Below are 22,689 nucleotides of genomic sequence, written 5' to 3' on the forward strand. Positions count from 1 at the left end.
TGTGGCTTGTGAATCACTCTGGAGGTGTTGGGGTCCATGTAAGGCCAAGAGCTCTGATGACTAAGCCAATGTGCAGCTGAAAAGGAAGCACCAGCACTCAGGAGCTCTGCAGCCAGCTCGTAAAAGACTGATGCACCCTCCCTAGTTTCATTTGATATTCATGTTAGAAAACATGGGGCCATTCTCCAAATGGGAATTGAGCTGTGGAGCAGTTTAGCCTCTGCTGTGATCACAGATTGTCTTGGTCTTGCTATGCTGCTGCTCTGCCTTCACTAGGGCTCACCCAGGGAGTTGGCCCAGTCCTGCATTGTGTGTCCTCTACAAGGGAATGCCGCTGCTTTTTAACCACATGTGCCCCGAAACACTTCACAGACCATCCTGACTGGAGCTCGGTGCAATCCCCGGCTAGAGTGGAACATGTTAGCTCCTTCCCAGGCCACACCAGGTCAGGCAGAAGACTCCTGTTTCCAACTGAAACAGCAATTGGAGAGCAGGAAGGCCAGAAGCAATTTGGCCAAGAGACTGGGACCACATCCTTATTTTTGTGTTCCATGATGATGGGAAGCCAGCACTCCCTAGCACCGCACTGGAGCATTGCGGGGACAACTAACCCAGAACGCAAGGCAGCCTGATTGACTCCCCCACCTGGAGCATGCACGCAGCATACCTTAACGCTGTGCTGAGGCACCAGGGTCAGGGCTGATTCAGAGGGACGTGTGCCCCTTCCTCAGTCCCTAATGCCACAACGCCCTGGGTTTTTCCTGGATGGCTCCCATCAAAATACAAACCCATCTTGATCCTACTTTGTTCATGAGATCAGCCAAGCTCTCGGCATGAGGGGGAGGTACAATAGAGCTCCTGGCCACAATGCCATGCTTGAGACCCATTAGGCCCCTCCTAACTGGCAGTCAGCAGTTCTACCAAATGAGCTGGAAGGGAGTCTCTCCCCAGCCAAGCAGGTAGGAGCCATGCTGAGCTGATCCCAGCTGGGAGTGCCCCTCCCCCGGCCGTGCTGAACTGGTCTCTGCTGGGAGTCCCCTCCCGCCAGTAGCAGGGTTGCCAACTCTCATGATCCTGGCATTAGCTTTGCGGTAGACATTTCTCTCAAAGCCCTGGCTCGTTGAGTCATGTGATGACATGAAAATTTTCAGCTTTCATTCAAAAGCAATCAAAGGTAAGTTTCTAGGCAGCCCTCATGGCTGTGGAGAAAAATGTGACCCAAGTGCAGCCTGGGGGCTTTGCAACTAGCTGGTAAGAAATAAGAACCTGGAATTTATTGTTTGTAAAAATCTCATGCTTGTTTGGGACCTAGCTTGTAACTTTTGACACTTAGGGTTGGTGATGCTGTGGCAGAGGGGGCCCGTAGTGGGAAGTCCCTCTTTGCAGATCTTAAATGTCTTATCTCTGCATGGACTTCCCTCCCTGGGGCCTGTGCAGGGTCAGTTCAGAATGGTCTAATACCTCGAGCTAACTAGGTGCTGAAAGTCTCCGGCTGAGCAACAAGAGATGGAGCAAGCCTATGTGCTCCTCTGCTGCCCCCGCGAGGGCACGGGGGTTAGCACACCCTTCAGGACCTGAGGAGGCTGCAACGTGTCCCCACGGACGGAGGCAGACAAGGCCCTGCTCTACACTGGGGGCTCAATCTAAGTTACGCAACTTCAGCCCCATGAATAGCGTAGCTGAAGTCAACGTACTTGGAGCTACTCACCGCGGTGTCTTCACTGCAGTAGTCGACGGCTGCCGCTCCCTTGTTGACTCTTGAAGCGCTGGAGTACAGGAGTTGACAGGAGGGCGCGCGGGGGTCGACTTATTGCATCTAGACTAGATGTGATAAATCGAAGCCCGCTAGATCAATCGCTGCCCGCCGATCCGGCGGCTATTATAGACATACCCAAGGAGGGGAGCAGAGCAGCAGAGGGGAGGGAGTTGGGGCCAGAGGGTAGGGTGACCAGATGTCCCGATTTTATAGGGACAGTCCCGATTTTTGGGTCTTTTTCTTATATAGGCTGCTATTACCCCCCACCCCGTCCCAATTTTTCACACTTGTTGTCTGGTCGCCCTACCAGAGGGGGCAGTGGGGCCCTGGAGGCTGCACACGGCGATATAGACAGATGAGGCCAGAGGAGCTATACCAAGAGGGGGCTGCATCCAGCAGAGGGGCTAAGGCTGGAGAGGAGGGGGCTCTGCCCGGAAGTCCGGGGCTACATCCAGGGGCATAAGGCAGACATTAAGTTGCCTCTAAGCCTGGCTTGATACAATTCCAGAATTCAGGGAGGAATCGTAGGGGTGAGCCTGAAGACAGCACGGCCAGGGCTCTCCTCAGTCTCTGCATCCTGGTGAGCAAGCCAACCTGAAGATTTTGCAGGGAGGGCACTTCCTACAAACAGAGGCCCAGGTATGCTGCCCCTGGGCCAGAGGTTCCCTGCTGGCTCAGAGATACTCTGCATGCCCAGAACAGGTCTCCTCCTGACGCTGGATCACTGATCCTTTACTCTGTGCTTGTGAATGGTGAGTGATGCTGTCCACTGGATGATGCCTGATCTCTCCTAGGAGAACTGTTGATGCTGCAGGAATCTCAGGAAACAGGAGGGATGGGGGGGGCAGGAGGAGTTTATTTGTATCACAGACAGAACAGGATTATTACACTGGAAATGCAGCAGGCTGCAGGCCTGGGCCCTTACACTCACTAACAATATTATATTAACTTTACAATGCAGTTATCCTAAATAACACAAAATGCAGTCACAAAACAGCTGGAGGCAAATGTTTTCCTGATCCCAGTGCATGTGTCACGAGTGGCTCTATTACAAGCAGGAACAGTCCAGGTTTAGTACTGTTGAAGAGTTATACTGCAGTAGTGCCCAAAGGCCCGGGTCAGGGCTTCATTATAGACAGACAGACAGACACACAGACAGACACATAGTCCCTGCATTTCTTGCATAAATCTACAAGCCACTACAATGCTATAATTAACGTGCTTAGAAGGTATTTTTAAAGATGTTGCTTAAAGAGGCAGCCCCGAAAGCGGTGAGAATTTGTCTGGAGTTGGAAGTTGTAGCTTTGCTGAGAAACTATTACATTAAGATGTAGGTTCAAAGAACGAGGGAGTAAGATTCTGGTCTGCAGAATATACTGTCAAGCCTGACTGGAACTTAGCCCTGAAACTTGAGTTCTGTTCTGTTTCTTGCACACTAAAATTTGGGTGATGATGCTTACAAAAGCTCTAAATGCCACCAAACTCTCAGGCCAACTGCCACTAGTGAGAGCGAGTCATTTGAAAGTTTCATACTCTCTTTATAAACATGGCTTCAAAATCTTGTGCATTTCCCCAAGCTCAAGGTCCATTCCCAGGGTGCAGCTGCTTTTCCTGCATGGAAGAAATGAAATTCCATGGCTCAGTGTGCACCATTCTGACCAGCGAAGCTGTCAAAAAGTTGATCCTGTCAAATTGGATGTGACATGAACCTAGGGTGTATAGCAGCAGGGAAAGGCAAATTTCTGGGCAGCTGCTCATTTCAGTTGCATGAAATACAGGCTGCTGGCGCTCAGCGCTCAGCATTTTGGTCTCTTCCTGTTGTGCAGCACGAGTCCTCAGTTTGTCTGCGTCCCACTGGGCAGCGTGGCAGAGCGACAGGAGACCCACTGTTTGACATAACTCCGCGGGAAGTCCTCTCCTTCATTTTTGAGTGTAATGGATCCAGAAGTACAGCCTGAATTGGTCTGACTGCTTTTCTCAAATTCACACTCGATTGGACTCCCACAATCTGAGTCCACAAATCCACTGTCAATGGTGTCTAAATCTAGGCAAATTGCTGGGTAACCATCACCAGTTCGTGTATTAGGAGAGAAAAAGTCATAAGGGCCATCGCTATAGGAAACACTTTCACCATCTGGAGAAGGCAGAGAAACTGGACTTTCTAAATCCCACTGCTCATGATGCAGGCAAAGGGCTTCTAAAATACTCCCCATCCCTCCTCCCAGGGCCTCTGCCATTGGGCGATGCACCGAGGGACTTGCACTCCTCCATGAGGGTTCCATAGACACAGAGCCAGAGGAAATTATGTTATCTTGTGCACTCAGGGCAGCCAGAGGCAAACTGCTGGAAATTTCACTGTTGTCACCATCAAGATTAACCTTGGGGTAGCCATCTTCTCCATCAGCATCCAGATGTTCATGATCCCGGTGAGCATTGTTACAGTTGCATTGTGAGTAACAAGGTGTAAATTCATCAGCCACAGTTACTGTGTCAATAGAGAGATGACCATATGACTGGTCCTGTGTCCCACTCCTACTATTCAAACTGGACAGATGGGACTGGCTGTCCTGACCATGCATGGCCAGGCAAGATATGAAAGTCTCGCAAGGGTGATCTTTGAGTTCTTTCAGCTCCTCAGCTGCAGTGTTGTGGGAAAGGTGTTTGCTGTAAACTTCTAAAACTTCTGGAAGGACAATTCCCCACTCAAAGAAATCCAGTGTTGCTTTGGTACAGGATGCACCAACCCATTTCTGCACAGAGACACAAGGAGAGAAATTATTAGAACTGCACTCAGTGGTGGCCAGCAGCTAGCAAATCGCATTGCCTATGGGCAGGGGTGGTATGAGGTGGTGGCGGGGCTGACGCTTGCGGCTACCCAAGGAACTGAATTGTTTTTCAGAGGGAAATCGGACTCTAACCGACCAGGAATGGCAAGAATTTCAGTGGCATTATTGCCAGGCCCTGCAGCTGCAGGAGAATTATCTGTAAGTCAATTCAATTAGGTAGCTTTATCTAGCTCTTCATTTCATTGTTTTGTACTTGCCCTTCAAGCTTGGAGTGTGTCCCTGTCTTTGTACTCTGATTGTTCTGGTCAAGCTCCTAGCCTGGCCTTTGCTCCCTCATCACACAACACCTACCCCTTTACCGGACCCTGCCTCCTGCTGCATCCAACCCAGCAAGCCCAGCCTTAGTGCTCTCTGTTATCCTCTCACACACACGGCTCTGCATGCTTGCCATGCTGCCCCCGATGTCTAGAACGCCCCAAACCTCATTTGCTGCAGCACTGCTCTGGCCTCTGCTCCGTTAGGAGTGTACATGATCCGAGTTTCTTTGTGTGACCTGCCCAGCCCCAGTACATCCCCCTCTGCTCTTGTCATGTCCTATGTACATTATGATTTAGCCCATAAGCCCCTAGCGGCTGGGACATATCTGTCTGAAGTGGACATATCTGTCATGGTCATTGGGCACGGCCCAAAGAAGAATAAATACTTCATTGTCTTTATTTCTCAGCCGTCACTCCTGGCTGAATCCTCTAATTCTCTTTCTAGGGGTTTATCTACACTGCTATGGTCAATGTAACTTACGTCGCTCAGGGGTGTTAAAAAACTACCCCCCTGAGCGATGCATGTTACATCGACTTGCACCTCTTCTCCCTCCATGGTCTCCTTAAGGGTGCCTCCTTAGGTCACAGGCCTCCAGCCATGGGTTCTCTATAGGCAGGGACTCATATCCCTCCAGACTGGGGTGGACACGCTTGCAGTCTTATTGCAATTTACTGTGCTTATCCCAGCAATTCTGACCATAGTCTTATTCCTGCCATTCTGCTATCTCCCAGGGACTATGAGAGTGACCACCCAGCTTTAAGAGTGTAGTACATTTATTTAGGACAAAAGCATTACATGAAAAAAATACAAACCAGTATATTCTACACTCATGCTAAGCTTACCACATGGAGACACAGTCCTTCAAACTCTTCCAACAGTGTTTTGACCTCCCGGTTATAGTCTCATACGAGTTCAAGGATCAAATGAGGGACCCTGAGTCAGTTCAGGCTGCCCCTTGTTACCAAAAGCCCATTCTTTCACTACGGTGCCTCTTGAACCTGGTTAGAACCAGTATTTGATGGGATGTTAGATGGGGTGGGATCTGAGTTACTACAGAAAATTCTTTTCTGGGTATCTAGCTGGTGAATCTTGCCCATATGCTCAGGGTTTAGCTGATTGCCATATTTGGGGTCGGGAAGGAATTTTCCTCCAGGGCAGATTGGAAGAGGCCCTGGAGATTTTTTGCCTTCCTCTGTAGCATGGGGCACGGGTCACTTGCTGGAGGATTCTCTGCTCCTTGAAGTCTTTAAACCATGATTTGAGGACTTCAATAGCTCAGACACAGGTGAGAGGTTTTTTGCAGGAGTGGGTGGGTAAGATTCTGTGGCCTGTGTTGTGCAGGAGGTCGGACTAGATGATCATAATGGTCCCTTCTGACCTTAATATCTATGAATCTATGACTTAAACTGGTGTCCACACCACACTATGCTGGTGGGAAACGTTCTCCCACCAACATAGCTTCCGCCTCTTGTTGTGGTGGAGTAATTACATTGACGGAAGAGCACTTTCCCGTCAGCATAGTGTCGGCGCGGTAGTGAAGACAAGCCCTAGCTAAAACCAGATGTTGTTCCAATGGCCCTGTACTAATTAATATCAATCATTTATATTGCAGAAGTGCACAAACTGTGCTGGGTGCTCTACAGACATCTAGACAAACATAGTCCCTGCTCTAAATTGCTCTCAGTCTAACTAGACAGGGCAGCGAAATGTTGGGGGTCAGGTTTGGAATACTGCTTGTTACCGTCTCACACGTGACATGGAAAACATACATTTAAAGCTGCAATCGTAAGGTTTATGTTGATTAATTGATTTTTTAACCCTGGCTATCTCTGAGCTGTAAAGTGTAGGAATGGGAAGGTGCTCAGACAGTGCAAAAGGCTGTTTACAAAAAAAGCGCAAATCCCTTTTCTTAGAGTTAAACAGGCAGAATGTACTTGCTGCTTGCCTGCTATCTCTCACTCCTTCTCCCAAGGGTTCAGTTCCACTCAGAGTACAACAAGAATTGTACGAAATAACTAGTAAGCAATACTACTCTGCTTTCATCTCTGTCTGTATTTCTTGCAATATGTTCTCTAACAATGCTGTCTGCACTTAACAGTGGGAATCACTTATTCCCTGCCAGCCAGATCCAGGACTAGAGTATGCCAGGCACATCCACAGACAAAAATGGAGACACCCTTCATTCCACCAGCTCTGTACGGGGCTGGTATGAGAATCATGATGGAATAAATGGGCCTAGAACATTGGGTCTCAAACTTTTGTACTAGTGACCCCTTTCATACAGCAAGCCTCTGAGTGTGACCCCCCCCTTATGAATTAAAAACACTTTTAAATATATTTAGCATAATTATAAATGCTGGAGGCAAAGTGGGGTTTGGGGTAGAGGCTGACCGCTCGCAACCCCCCATGTAATAATCTCACGACTCCCTGAGGGGTCCGGACCCCCAGTTTGAGAACCCCTGGCCTAGAGAGCCAAAGGTGCTGGGATACCACCCTCTGTAAACAGAACCGCTTTGGAGCTGGTATTTTTCATTCTTCCATAACTCAGAAATTACTGACCAGATTTTTATTGAATTAAAAATAATAATTAAAAAAAGACAATAACCAGCCCTGAGCGCTTTCTGGGCTAAGCCCCTGCCTGGGGAGAGCAGAGAGCTAAGGAGGAATCCTCACAAAGTAAAGAGTAAGTGAAAACAATGCCACAACTGACCCTTACACCCTCAGCACTCACTACCCACAGCGGCTACCAAGGCTCCAAAGCATTTGAGAAGGGACAAGTCTACTGAGTGTTGTGCTCTCACTGCCTTTTCCCTCAGTACTACCTGAAGAGAATTTCCAGCTTATTTGCAAGAAGAATACCTCAGCAGCCTGGTTTTGTGCAGACAGACTGTGGTTGAATATGTCCTAGAACAGTTGTTTTTTGCCAGCTGGTAATAAAGTCCCTGTTCAGGTGTTAGCAAGGTCACCACATCCTCTGTAGCACCCTTGTCTGTGCATTTCGTGCTGCGGCTGATAACTGTGTGGGCGACTGTTGCTTTATTCTGCAACTTTATTAATTTCCCAGAAGTTTCTCAGCTTCACCATTTTAGAAATGAATGACCTTTCATTCCATCTCAGCAGCCTAATGAGGAACAGAGCGGGCAAAACCCTCTGTCCCAGTCTGATGGAGAATGGCTGTCACTTTTCTACCTCAGAGCAGGAAGTGACCTCTGTCCAGAGCACTGAGAGATCCTTTGGGATGAGCAATGCTCAGGGCAAGGCTGCTGAAGACAATGAAAGAATCACTGCAGTTTGAACACCTATCGCCTATGGGGCTAGGAGTTATCTCAGGGATGCTGGTTTAACCCAAACTGACACCAAATCAGCAAACGTCTCCAAATGTACATTCCTTCCATGCAACGAACAGGAAAGCACAGTTCCCCCAAGGCCGCCCCTCTACTTCCCCAACCGGCCCTACCTCAGTGGCTGGTCAGCACGGCCCCTGCCTTGCCCCCTCTTTTCAGAGTAGTAAGTAGACTTGGTTGCACTTGCTGAGCTCCCAGCTGGCAGTGCCTCCCTGAGTTGCCTCGGAACCATGGCTGGGATTAGCTCCAGGCTCTCGTCTGACTTGGCTCAGCCTCTGGCTAAGACAGGGGTGGGCAAACCTTTTGGCCTGAGGGCCACATCTAGGAATAGAAATTGTATGGCGGGCCATGAATGCTTACAAAATTAGGGTTGGGGTGCAGGAGGGGGTGACGGCTCTGGCTGGGGGTGCGGACTCTGAGGTGGGGCTGGGGAGGAGAGGTTTGGGGTGCAGGAGGGTGCTCCAGGATGGGATAGAGGGGTTCAGAGAGCAGGAGCAGGATCAGGGCTGGGGCAGGGGGTTGGGGCGTGGTGGGGTGAGAGCTCCAGCTGGGGTCCTGGCTCTGGGGTGGGGCTGGGGATGAGAGGTTTGGGGTGCAGGAGGATGCTCCAGGATGGGATAGAGGGGTTCAGACAGCAGGAGCAGGATCAGGGCTGGGGCAGGGGGTTGGGGCGTGGTGGGGTGAGAGCTCCAGCTGGGGTCCTGGCTCTGGGGTGGGGCTGGGGATGAGAAGTTTGGGGTGCAGGAGGGTGCTCCGGGCTGGGATCAAGGGGTTCAGAGGGCGGGAGGGGGATCAGGGCTGGGGCAGAGGTTTGGGGCATGGAAGGAGGCTCAGAGGTGCAGGCTCCGGGCAGCACTTACCTCAAGCAGCTCCTAGAAGCAGTGCATGTCCCTTCTCCAGCTCCTACGTGGAGGCACAGCCAAGTGGCTCTGAACGCTGCCCCGTCTGCAGGCACTGCCCTTGCAGCTCCCAGTGGCCACAATTCTCAGCCCATGGGAGCTGTGGGGGCAGCGCTTGGAGTGGGGGAAGCATGCAGAGCAGAGCCCCATGGCTGCCCCTATGTGAAGGAGCTGGAGTGGGGCCATGCCACTGCTTCCAGGAGCCGCGTGGAGTGGCTCTCAACCCTGCTCTTCGGCTGGCGTGCCGAAGTGGAACAAGCCCCAGACCCCGCTCCCCAGCAGGAGCTTGAGGGCCAGATTAAAACGGCTGGTGGGCCAGATCTGCCCACCAGCTGTTTTAATCCACCCCTGGGCTAAGGGCACCCACCCCGGGCTAAGAGCACCAGAGGGGCGGGATGTTGAAGCACTTGAGGGTCCCTTTCTGGGAGTTAGTCAGAGACCTCAGCAGCCTCACACTGCTGAGAGGGAGTTTCTTCTTTACCCTGTCAGAGAGCTGAGCTGGCTTATGCCCTGAAACGGGAGATATAAATTTATATTGTTTATCTTCTCTACTGTAACTGTGCATGTGCTTTTAGACAGATTCACAGCCGGTCCTTTTAGAGTCCTGCTAAGCCCTTGGCCTCAATGATATCTTGTGGCAGTGAATTCCACATATTTATTATGACTTACATAAAATTGCTTCCTTTATCAATTCTAAGTGTGTTGCCTTTCATTGTCCTTGAAGGTCCCTTTGCTCTTGTGTTATGAGAGAGGGTGAATGGGAGTGTGCAGTGATTCTCCTCTAGACCAGGCAGTATTTTGTATACCTCTGTCAAGTCCCTTCTTCTTTGGTTCCTCCGAACTAATTACACCAGTCTTTTCAGTCTCTCATGATACACACTGTCTCAAGGCTTGTAATCAATTTACTTCTTTGTCTCCTAACACCTTCTATTTTTACTATGTTCTTTTGGAAATGCTGTGACCACACAGCACATGGTGTGCCAGGTGGAGACCTACCATTCATTTATGGGATGGCATTATAATATTTTCAGTATACTATTCTAGTCCATTTTTTATATATTGTAATTTTCTGCAATTCTGAGCTAGCATCTCATGGTGCAAAATTGGGAACTCGTTGTGGGAGTCAGCTGCTGCTTGGATTTGGGGCTTGGGTAACCACTCAACTATTATGCAGTAAAGGCGGGTCATGTGCAGGGAAAGCAGTTTATGTTGAGGCATCAGAATGACTGCAATGAGAGCAACAAAATGGCAAAGTCCCTGGCGTAGATGCCATGGCTGGTCAGCCTCGGGGAGAAACAGCCAGGAATAAAGAAACGTGTTTCAAACCCCTCAGCAATAAGTGAGGTCAGAGGAGCGTGAAAGGCTTGCTACGTTTAGTGGAGGTGCAAGAAGGGAAGAAGGTGGAAATGGAAGAAGGGAGCAGAGAGCAGAAGAGGAGATGGGAGGGGCACTGTAATTGGAGGCATGTTTTATTTTGTTCTGCATGAACCCATGAGCAGAAAATATGAAACTTTACCCTTTTAACCAACAGTCTCTTTGGGCACCTGGCTAAAGTCTCTACATTAGGGCGCAGCTGGTGTTTCTCCCAAGGGGGCCAGAGAAGAAACAGAAACAAGAACTAGCTTTTGAAGTGCCTCTAATAAGACCTGGTTTTAACAACAGGTTTTGTGAAGGAAGATGAGGTAATGCGAAATCTGTATTCGGACACTGGCATTATCCCCATTCATCCATTGTATGGCAGGGTCCCCTCTGAACCATGCACTGAAAAGCACACTTGGAATTTACAGTTTTTCCCCCTCACTTTAAAGTCCATCAGAATTCCATTGTGAATCCTGCTCTTTGCATGCCATTTAGCCAGAGAGGGAAACGTTAAGGATTAAAGCAAAAAAGAGTTTGGCTGTTTTTAAGTGAAAAGAGAATCAGGGTAACTAGATAAAGTTACTGACTAAGACAGATAATATCATATTGCCCCTATATAAATCCATGGTACACCCACATCTTGAATACTGTGTGCAGTTGTGGTCACCCCATCTCAAAAAAAGATATATTGGAGTTGGAAAAGGTTCAGAAAAGGGCAACAAAAATGATTAGGGGTGTGGAACGGCTTCAGTATGAGGAGAGATTAATAAGACTGGGACTTGTCAGCTTGGAAAAGAGATGACTGAGGGGGGAGATGATTGAGGTCTATACAATCATGACTGGTGCAGAGAAAGTAGACAAGGACGTGTTATTTACTCCTTCTCATAACACAAGAACTAGAGGGCAACAAATGAAATTAATAGGCAGCAGGTTTAAAACAAACAAAAGGAAGTATTTCTTCACAGTCAGCCTGTGGAACTCCTTGCCAGAAGGTGTTGTGAAGGCCAAGACTACAACAAGGTTCAAAAAAGAACTAGATAAGTTCATGGAGGGTAGGTCCATCGATGGCTATTAGCCAGGATGGGCAGGGATGGTGTCCCTAGCCTCTGTTTGCCAGAAGCTGGGAATGGGCGACAGGGGACGGATCACTTGATGATTCCCTGTTCTGTTCATTCCCTCTGGGGCACCTGGCATTGACCACTGTCGGAAGACAGGATATTGGCTAGATGGACCTTTGGTCTGATCCAGTATGGTCGTTCTTACGTTCTTATGACTTCAGAAGGATACATGCCTAACTCAGAGATAGCTGCAGCTTGATGGATGTAACTGGGCTGGTTATTTACCCCTCCAGCTCTAACCATGTTTCCAGGCTGTTACCTACAACCGCTCTCTGGATTAAAAGATTTCCTAGAGGGGTTGCTAGGGCTAACACTGGGTTCCTGGCATAAGTAGAAGACTGGAATGAGGATGGTCCTAGGCTGCACCTCATAGAGCACTCAGATGGCTACTGGGTATACAAGAAAGTGCTTGGCCAGCTATGTCCTGGGTGTAACATCTTTATGATATTAAGGTGCAACACCAGAGCCATATTCCGGTGCAGTGCAAACATAGAGGCCCAAATACAAAGCAGCAGGGAGAGGCTGTGCAGAGCTGGTTTAGCTCCCCAAGGGTTGTGAGTGAATCTGCTGTGCTACTGCAGTAAAAGGTGCTCCAAGGGGGTACAATGACAAAGTGGCCAAGAATTTGAAGACTGAAAATGAAAGTGCAGAGCTAAAGACTCTCCCAAATTATTCTCTCCACAGCCCCCAAAGCTGGCCAGCAGGCCTGCTCTTTCCACAGGTAGACACACTGGTAAATTCAAACCTGCACCCAGGTGTCACTTAACATTCTCTTGCAATAGACTCCTCCTCCCATTGTTTCCTCTGGAAAGCCCCAGCCTGAGTGAAGGAGCTGGGCCATTTGTTTTAATTCTGCAGTGTGCCCCTCTGCTTATGGATGTGATTTGTTCCATTTATACCTTGAAATCTCCGTTGTGTACCACATAAAGTGGTTTGAAAAAGGGAGCAGGATCCGGGACGAAAACCCCCAGCTTTTTCCATATGCTGGAAGAGAAAGCAAGAGCAAGGATTCAGTGTCAGGCATGTTTCACAGTCCAAAGCCAAAGCATCTGGGATTGAGCAGCTGGAGTCGCCTGCCCAGGCCTTGTTGGGAGCCTAATTCCCCTTGAGTGGGTTCTGCTAAGAAAATGGACGGATCTGCCCTTTTGGTAATACTCCATCCTCCTATATCTCAGGATGGACCAGGCTAATGGAGTTTTTGACTGGCGTGACCTCCAGGCTCTGCCCAACAAAAATGTGAGCCAGGAGCCCTGCCTCCCATAATGCTCAGCACCCCCTCCCGAAATGCTCAGGCCCCAGGCTTGTCTTGAAAAAAGGCTCCCAGCTTCTGCCCCAGAATTTTGTGGTCCTCGCCCCCCAACCCTACACATGGTCTCCTAGGCTGGAAATGCCCAGTACCCAGGCTCCTCGGAGGCTACAAACCCCAGGGACCCTTCCTTCATCCAGCCTGAGGTTGGAGCTCATAAGAGCTTGGAGCAGGTACACTTTGCCTGGTCTGGGTTCTGCTCCCAGGTGCCCCCGTCTGGATCATTAGAGACTGTATCTCACCTCGCCCCGGCGCTGTGGGTTTCACACAAGCAGTAATTAGCTGTGCTCCCAGTTCAGCAGAGCAGGAGAAAAGTCCAGCCCACGAGAGCATCACTGGAAGCAGGGCTCCACTAGAGGGCAGAGTCCCCTCAGAAAGGAGAGGGCTGAGGAGTCAGCGTGCTAACGGGGCCCAGGAGCTAGCTGGCCACAGGCAGCAGCAGATCTCTCTGGGAAGAGGAACAGCGCTGTGCAAACTGTCGCTGGTTAACTGCTGACTTGGACTGAGAAGGGTCAGAAACCTTGGGACTGGGCAGTCACATAGAGCAGATGCCGAGCAGAGTATTTCCCAGCACCCCCTGTGTGCTCTTACCTCTGGTATCTGGCCAGAAACACTGTGATGGAGACAGCAACCAGAGCAAAGGCGAGCAGCGACACCAGCCATCGCACTCCTGGGCTCTCTGAGGGAGAACCAAGCAGGATTAGTCAGTTCTTACCCTGCATTTCAGCTTCTGTCTAAAGATGCCAGAGAAAGCAGGAGAAGTCAAGGACGGAGGGGTGGAAAAGCACCGGGATCTCTACACCCCAAATCTTTTCCTGTGGGCTCTGAGGTGCTGGCCTGCAGCACAGCTCTCTGGAGCTGGGGTCAGGCATTTCTTTTCCTCCTTGGGAGCCCAGATGGTATTGCTCCCATGGCAGGGGTATGGGCAGCCCAGAATCTGACTGCAGTCTGGGATGTTTGTCCACAGCTTTGGCAGAGTTGCATCCTGCGGACATCACACTTTCTTGGATCACTTGCTATTAGGAGACACAGGACTCAATGTGCAGCTCCGTGTGCCAAGGACCCCTGATCTGGTATTGGTCAGCTGTGTCTGATTAGCACCTCCCTGGGACTTCAGAAGTAGGCAAGGAAAGGGGGCCTGGATGATGAGGTAGGCCTGGGGTGCAGGGGGAGGGACACAAAGACATCATATGGACTGAGCTACAACATAAACCTACAACACAGAGCAGAAAGCACTCTTGGCATATGCCTCGGGGACAGCCCAGCTCCGGCAGGTGGAAGTCCTTTGCCAATAGCCAATAGCTCTAGTCCCTCCCCCTGCACAACTTGAGGAAATACTCCTCTGGTGGAAGCACCCTCTACCCACTTGGCCAAATATGCTACCTATGTTGCTTTGTGCACTGGCATGAGCTCTATGCATGAGCTCCATGCATGAGTCAGAATCACATGCTGTATAATGTGAATGCAAGATCGCTGTACCAAACCTCAGTGTCAAAGCTGGATATAAACTCCTCAGTCATAAAAGTCAGAGCCCTGAACTCAAATCTGAAAGCAGGCTCCTCGAACCCAACCCCTGGATCTGAATGTGGGACCCTGAACACTAGTAATGGAACCTGCTCATCCCAGACTGTCCCGATTTCTGAAAATTATCAGCCAGCAGGATCCTGGAAGGCCAACATTTAAAAGAGAACTGGTAATAGCCCTCACTGCTCTGTCTTCAGGTGATGGTGCTTCCCGAGGTATGTCTACCTGCATGTTAAAACCCAGGGCAGTGTGTCTTAGAGACCAGGGCTGAACAACGCAATGGGCTGAGCTTTGTGCTGTGACTCTGCAGCCATGGTCCTGGCTCCTGTTTTAATAAACTACAGTTTCTGGAACTGTTCACTAACATCAGACAGGGGAGGATGCAGCAAGGACAGGAAGGCAAAGAGAGGCTGATGCTCTGTTTACCCTCAGGTTCAGTTTTCAGGGTTAGCAGGGAACTCCATTCACTCCAAACCCCAATGTAGTCAGAGCCAGGCCGGGGCTTGGCTCGCACCTGGAACTCATAGTCCGTGTCCCTCTGGAATTCCAGTGGCAGGAGCACCACGCTTCGCTTGTCCTCTGGGATCACTTTACTCTTCTGATGCTGTGCAAAGTGAAACACCAAAGCAGCTTTTAGCAGAAGTTGAGGGTTCATTCCCAGCCCCCTCTCGCTCCCCACCTGCAAAGGTTCTGTTTCTGACTAAGAAAGTGTCAGTTTCAATATTAGACCAACTAACTGTAACCTTTTAGAACCATCTGATCCCCTTGCTTTGCCTTCTGAAAAGCAGTGACATCTCACTAGAGACAGGCCTAAGCCCACAAAACAGATCTGGCTTGTAAGCATCCAAAGTCTTGCGGGTGTCAAGGTCTGGGTTTTTCGAGTCCATCTATCTTTATTCCAGAACTGATGGGTTAGCACTTCCTTAGTTCCTTGCAGAAGGCGATGCTTTGACCCCCAGCTCCCTCTGAAATGCCATGCTCTGATCTGTCGCACTGTTGGTAGCTAGACAGGTCTGAACACATCCTAGAAAATGTCCCTGTGATCTCAGCTAAGAGAAGCACTGAGAGCACCCACAGCCTCGCTACATACACTGCACGTGGTGCCATGTGCTGCCTGCTGCTTACACAATAGAGGGGAGCAGGGGACCTCAGTGAGCGAGCTGCAAGTAAGGTAGTAAGTAAGTAAACAAGTAAGCATCTGAGCAGAGACACTCCATAACACGCTCCTCTCTACAGCCACAAGGCAGGAGCTTTGCTTTGCAGGCTGAGGGCATGGGCTCAGATTGGGGTAGGCATGGGGGAAATTGTCCCCCCAAACTGCATACGATGCAGAGGCGACGCATGGGGGGAGGGCACCCAGATTTCTCCCTTGTAGTTGGTCTTACTTCCTCCCCGTGGAGAAATGTTGGGGGGGACACGAAGGGTGACACCAGGAGCACTGTGCATGCACAGCAGTTTTCCCCACAGGGGTCTGCAGAAGGAGAGGGCAGGAGAGAAGCTCCTGATGACTCACCACACAGCCCATGTGGGGAGACTGACCGGCAGGCACAGAGGCTGGCATTGCTACTGCCCCACCGACCCCCTAGGGGGGCAGAGAGGAACGCTGGGTGGGCGAGGGGTGATGCCAGGAGCTCTGGGCCTGCTGGTCAGTTTCCCCATGTGGGCTGTGTGAGGGGAGGGGAGGGCAGGAAAGCAGCAACTCTCACAGCAGAGCTCCAGCTTCAGGTGGCTGAGCTGCTTCCCAACCCAAACGAGTGCTCAGCTGCTACTCCTGGTTGTGTGGGGGAGGCGGGGGGAGAAGAGAAGAGGACGGTGGGACTTCCCCTGCAGGGAGCCACCAGGGCTGGGTCAGACCCACCCCCAAGAACTTCTCCTCGCTCCAGGAAGCTTTGTACCCACCACCCTGCTTTCTACCCCCATCACTCCTCAGCTGCAGGGGGAGGGGTTCCTGTACGGGGAGTTGCCCCCCATTTGCCTAATCTCCATGCAGCCAGACCCCCCCCACTCCCAGAAACTCCCAACTGCAGGCTCCCCCACCTGAATTGCCACTCTGCCAAGCCTCACCCCCTGCATCCAGAGCCCCCCTGCTGAGCTCCACCCCCATGCACCCGGATCCCCCACAAAGCCTCACCCCCCACCCCTTGCCCCCCCAAATATAGTAGTCAAACTATGCCTCTGGCTGAGGGAGAGGGGCACACGGCCGGTCCGTTTCTCCGGGGGAGCAGAGTCTGGAGTGCAATTTGCCTTAAGCAGTAACTCTATCGGAGATGTCTGTACCTAGCAGTACCTAGGGCAGATGGGGAGCCAGGCAGCCAGGGTCTGGATCTCTGCATAGGATCTAATAGCCCCTAGGCTAATCCTTGGGTGGCTGCAGCATTGGCCTGGTGTACGATTCATCTGGTGTAGGACAGGCCTGAGCTAGAAGTCTTGCCTACAAAAGACAGAGCCTCTCAAACACAAGGATAAATTATCCTGATCTCCAAATCCTGCTTCCACCTCAGTTCTGTTTCCAGCCAAGACAATCAAATGAAAACACCATGTACACCCTGAGGACATCTTCTCCTCAACCACCCACATCAGAGCTCGGGGTTATTATTTTACAAGTTCCTGGGCTTCTCCTGCTTTGGTTCATGCCTGCACACGTGTTCTGCTGGCACATGCAATTTCATGGGTATCCTTGCTTCCCTCTTACCTCCCAGGTGTCACTCTTCTTCTTATACCGCAGTTCATATTCCAGCTCATCATCCAAATAGTAATACAGAGAGTTCTGATAGATGGTTTTCCAGGAGATATTATATCCATCTGAAAACACGGCAGTCAGATTGAACGGAGGATACGGTTTAACTGTGGGTGGGAACACAGACAGACAAATTGTGCCGATTTTTATTATCCTGAGATCTCCCAGCCCCGAGGAGAGGTGCACAGTCTGGGTGCAATGGACTGGAATTGGCTTTGAAAGCATCAATTACTTATTACTCATGGCCATGCAATGTAGTCCATTTTCCTGTAATCTTTTTCACACTCATCTAGACACTTGTTACCTGAAGTTTCATTTTCAGAATAAACCGAATCCCGAGACTCTGACTGTGGGTTACAGCCCTTTGTGGCCTTTGTGTGTCTAGTTGGGCACCCATTAACCTCACAGCTTACTGGAGGATTCAGGGTTCAGCACCATGCTGTGTGAACTGGCAGAATAAGCTATGCCAGAATCCACCCTGAACTTCCCATCAGGAAGACTAACTCCCCTGTACAAGAGGTGACTCAGGAAAGAGGGTGAGGCCCTGCCTGCATTATTCTAGGGATATTTTATGCCACCAGACAGGGCAATAACTTCAAATTGCTCTTTGATTTCCCACTGGAAAGGCTGCTACAGTCCTGTATAGGGGATGTTTGTGATATGTTCAATGGAAGTGACCCTTCACTGTCACGTCTGATTCTGGCTAAATAATTAACATCATAGTTATTTGGATTTGGAGCAGATCTGAGGTGGGAACAAGTCACCTGATACTCCAGGGACAAGAGATATCTAGGGACCCACACATGCATGCCACTCCAGCCTTGACAGTGGGTTAGTATCCTTGTGCAGCAGGCCCCCTACCTAGCAACAGGCATGCACAAACCCTTGATGCTATTTTATGCACTCAAAGAAGACTCAGAGCTACATATGCCCAGAGGGACCTGGATCTAAGTACTGAAAGCCAGGCTCATGATTTCTTGTACTTACTATTTTTGCTCAGAAGAAATTCCCTGCATGCTTTGGAAGTTGTGTATTGCCCATCAGCTAGCTTTGTTACATCTACTCTGAACTTGTCATCAGAATTGAATTCCTTCAGGTCCATGGAGCACGTGTACTGAGTATGAGTAGCAGTTCTGGACGACTGGAGGAGATTGCAGAAGTGCTCAGAAATTTTCATCCCTTCTTCAAGGAACCTTTAAAAATCAAATACACATCCATTCATGTTTTAATGGGGCTGGTCTGTGATTTGTTTAACAGCACATAACTAAATGAGTTAGCAGAGAAGTTCATGAAAAGTAAAAGGGACACAATTAGATTTTCAAATGGAAATTGACTTCTGTATTCAAATAAATATTTGCAGAAAAACTTTTCCTTCTATTTACTCAGCTCTAAGCAGAGTTATGAGAAAAATCTTGTGACTACAGGGAGCATAAAACAGCACCGAGGTGTTGGTACATAGGGGAGCTAGGACATTTCAAAGTCAATAGCGTGTTATAGGTTACTATGCTGGCTATATATGAGCTGTGTAGTCTCTTTCATTCAGGGAAGTTTCTATAAGTGAGCTCTCATAGGATGCAAAGACAGAGAAGGGTAAAGGGTTACAGTAGGAGGGGAGGCACAAGGTCACAGATCTGGCCAGAAATAAACCCACATGCTGGCAAGGAGTGGGCAGTAGCTTTATTTATGTCTGTGAACAAGATGGCTGAGTCCTAACGTTCTGCTCCAGATCCATGTAATTCCATTGTTAAACAGCAACAGATCCAGCCTCAGCCCTGAGGAGACAGAGAAGCTTCCAGGGTGGGGGAGAGGAAATGAAGCAAGGAAGAGAGCAGTGTCAGTATGGCTGTGGGTAGGAGGGCAATACAGCCCTGTTATGGAAGCCAGGAATCATGAACTCCCCTCTCTTTGTTAACTGGGTAGTTGGCCGGCAGCTGGAGTCGGAGTGGGAGAGCTGGAGAGCATGAGTGAGCGAGGCACTGAGAGAGAGAGAGAGAGCGAGCTCTGCCCTAGCCCTGGGAAGGAGAACAACACTCTAGCCTCCGGCAAATCACAGCTAATTTCATTGTTGTTCTCTTGCTCATTAATACATACCAAGTTGCAGTGAGATTATACAAAGTCTCACTGAGGTCAGTTTTCCGGATACACGTCAGAGTTTGTACATAGTCCACAGAACAAAGGAGATCTTCACAACATGTAGCTGTAAATTCAGGGAGAGAGAATAATGCAACAGCTCAGACCAAACTGCACTTCATGTCATCACACTCAGCCCTCAACAGTGCACGTGCCACAGCAACATGACACAGATTGCTCTTGGTGCTAGTTCACCTCAATACACAGTGCTTCATGTCTATTGAGGGTTCCCAGCTAGTAAACCATTGTAAGCCAGAACTGTTTTTAATAATATCCCATTAAAGAACATTAAGGCTGCAAGTGAAGCACTGAAAAGTCAGGAAATGCCCAAATTATGGTTGAATGTGCAACCTTAACTCTGCCCCCTTTTATGTACACATCATGATACACTCTTTAGTTACATGCTATTATTTCTGCAACAGCCCTGACTTACTTAGTACACAGATTGGCTATGACCATGTAATGACTGTATCATGCACAATTCTGGCATTACCTAACGCGTTAATGAACGCGTTAATTTGCAACTGTACCATTCTTTTAATGGTTTTTGTATAGAGCATTTCCAAGGTTTTTATTTTGTAGAAAAAAATCTTTTAATCACGTATTCTTTTCAGTTCTCTCTGTTAATGATTTTTGACAGCTTAGCAACTGCATTGTTAGTTCTTTTTCATATCTGGCTCCAGAGGTTTGGAAAAAGCTTTTTCTGTAATCCTGGCACAAAGATATTTTAATTTTGTATTTGTTATAATCTGTGTAAGATGTCGAGATGCCAAAATGATAGGCATGATGTATAAACCTTTAAATAGATTACTGAAACAAGTTTCTAACAAAGGGGAGAAAAATGTCAAGAAATTACATGCTGAGGTTTGTTAGTGCTCTGAGTTGTAGTTGAAAACTGACATATAGCAGCATTTGATGCTGCTGTACATTATTCTGCTGAGCATTCTGGTCAGATGTTAGCATTTGAAATGTATTGTTATGAGAGTATTGGATCCTGAGTAGTCCTGAACATGACACCCAGACAATATCTCCATGGGGTGATGCAGGTATGAGAGATTTCAATAAAGGAGTAAAGCAGTGCTGTGAACCTCAGCCGTGTGTACTGCTAACTGTGCTAAGGGAAAGATAAAAAGTTTAGTAGTCTGTGCTAACTTAGCAATAACCAGCGTGTACATTGTATAGCCCCCCAGCTCAAGGGGGCCCTGATCTGATTAAGACTTTTGGGTGCTACCACAGAACAAATAATAAATTAATATTATGAATATATAACAAATAAATAAATAAATATAAAAAACATAAAGAGTAATGAAGCTGTTGCAGGAAACACAACAAGTGTATGATGGTGAAATCCCTCAGGATCATGCCCACAGTCAGATGGTGGAGAAGACTCTAAGCTAACTTGGTCTCTTCCGCCTTCAGCCTGTTCCTGTTTGAAAGGAGCAAAATTCTCATTACACAAGGGCAGATGTTGAGACTGTGGCCCCTAGTAAGATCCTCTCCTCCTTCAGTGGCCTCAGGACTTGAGCTAGGGGCATTCTTGTCGTGTGTCCCACTATCAGTCACTCAGAAGGTGAGTTTAGCCACTGCTGTCACTGCAGTTTTATGGACTCTCTGTATAACAGGGGTGGGCAAACTTTTTGGCCCGAGGGCCACATCGGGGTGCAAAACTGTATGGAGCACCAGGTAAGGGAGCCTGTGCCCCCCAAACAGCCTGGCGCCTGCCCCCTATCCACCCCCTCCCACTTCCTGCCTCCTGACTGCCCCCCTCAGAACCTCCAACCCATCCAACCCCCCTGTTTCTTGTCCCCTGACTGCCCCCTCCCAGGACCACCTGCCCCAAACTGCCCCCTCCGAGATCCCACCCCCTATCAAACTCCCCTGCTCCCTGTCACCTGACTACCCCCCCAACCCCCAACAGGTCCCCCAGGACTCTCACACCCTATCCAACTCCCCCGTTCCCTGACCCCTGACCGCCCCACCCCAGAACCTCCGTCCCATCCAACTGCTCCCTGTCCCCTGACTGCCCCCCGGGACTCCCTACCCAACCCCCTCACCACCAGGCGCGCACCGCCACCGGTCCCTTACCATGCCACTCGGAGCGGCAGGAACTCGCAGCCCCACTGCCTGCGCAGCAGCATGGCTGTGGGAGAGAGGGGACAGCACAGGAGGGGCCGGGGGGTAGCCTCCCCAGCTGGGAGCTCAAGGGCTGGGCAGGATGGTCCCGTGGGCCGGATGTGGCCCGTGGGCCATAGTTTGCCCACCTCTGCTGTATAACTTTTCATGAGTGATGTACCCAAATATTTGGATACTAATATCTGAACTGTATCTTTAAATTTATTAATCTAAATTTGGGTTATTGCTGATTATGTACCATATGTATTATATGACTTTTAAACCAACCTTTGTCATTTTGGATAATCTAAGCACTACAGACAGATGTACAGACTTTCTGTCCTTTTCCTTGACCTGTGTCTTATATAATTTTAACATTAGCTTTAATACAATTTTTAAATCAGCTGCTGCAAAATTCCTAAGTCTTGTCCGTACTACACCAGCTGGAAGGTCTGCTTCTTTCACTGCTTGTTCTTCTTGGGAGAGAGGAAGGATCCTGCATTTTAGCTTTGCTGATGGTGAAGCTAGTGCTTGATGTTAAAAAAAGCACAGATGTGTACTTCCCCTTCCCTCCCCCCAGGAGCTGTGCTCCCTTCTCCCTTGCACTTCTTAGCTGCATCTCTGTGGCTGTGTGCACTTTATCATCCAGGCAGTTGTTTGTGAAGCTGCAGTGTGTGAAAGACCTAAGCCAACATTCAAAACAGCCACAAGATTCAGTTTTATTTAGGGTTCAGAGTGTGGCTGAAGTGAAAGCTGCCTGCCCAGAGCTAACTGACAGAGAATGCAGCAGGCTGCACTGTGGTTTATCCACTTGTCAGATCAGCCAGAAATGCCCGCCATGTCCAGCCACCTTCATATCAAATGCAACCCCCCTCCCCCACACAAGGATAATGTGCTTATTTTAGGGCAACACTGCACTGACTTGTGTGTCCAATTGAGGCTGGAGATTCTGACTGAGAAGAAGAAGCTCAAAGGGAAAGAAAACCTAAGGTTTTCCCCTGACTTTGCTCCACTGCTTCCCTTTCTTTAGTCTGTTTTTTTCTCCCATCAGGTTACAGTATGCTCTCCAGGAGCAGCCTAAGGGCACCAATCTGCAGGGGTATGCAAGACTCTAAAAAGAAGTGGGGGCATTGACTGGAAAAGAGGACAGTTGAGGATCCTCACAACACCCACCAGGAAGGAAAATTTATAATCTCTAATAATTAACCTATAGCTGGGTGGAGACCCTGGATCACCAAGCTGGGATCAGGTGGGCAGGGGGCTAACCATCAGACCATAGGGTGCAGCAGCATAGTCAAGC

At 49.3% G+C, this 22,689-nt stretch overlaps 1 protein-coding gene across 6 annotated transcripts in view; it reads right to left on the reverse strand.

The window, feature by feature from the left end:
- The window catches only part of IL21R (interleukin 21 receptor), a 53,915-nt gene that overhangs the window by 14,733 nt on the left and 16,493 nt on the right, over nt 1-22,689 (reverse strand). For 3 of the 6 annotated variants that reach the window (XM_043493706.1, XM_038420649.2, XM_038420648.2), the window contains exons 3-9: nt 19,239-19,344; nt 18,135-18,340; nt 17,103-17,254; nt 14,837-15,014; nt 13,478-13,565; nt 12,480-12,564; nt 2,597-4,506 (exon numbers count right to left, since the gene is read on the reverse strand). In XM_043493706.1, coding sequence (XP_043349641.1) covers nt 3,592-4,506; nt 12,480-12,564; nt 13,478-13,565; nt 14,837-15,014; nt 17,103-17,254; nt 18,135-18,340; nt 19,239-19,344 — 1,730 coding nt within the window. In that variant the 3' untranslated portion in view covers nt 2,597-3,591. Of the gene's footprint in view, nt 1-2,596; nt 4,507-12,479; nt 12,565-13,477; nt 13,566-14,836; nt 15,015-17,102; nt 17,255-18,134; nt 18,341-19,238; nt 19,345-22,689 lie in introns of those variants that run through there. The other 3 variants (XM_043493708.1, XM_043493707.1, XM_043493705.1) reach the window with 2 other exon arrangements.

Source organism: Dermochelys coriacea, chromosome 10, assembly GCF_009764565.3.
Source record: "Dermochelys coriacea isolate rDerCor1 chromosome 10, rDerCor1.pri.v4, whole genome shotgun sequence".
Taxonomy (NCBI): domain Eukaryota; kingdom Metazoa; phylum Chordata; order Testudines; family Dermochelyidae; genus Dermochelys; species Dermochelys coriacea.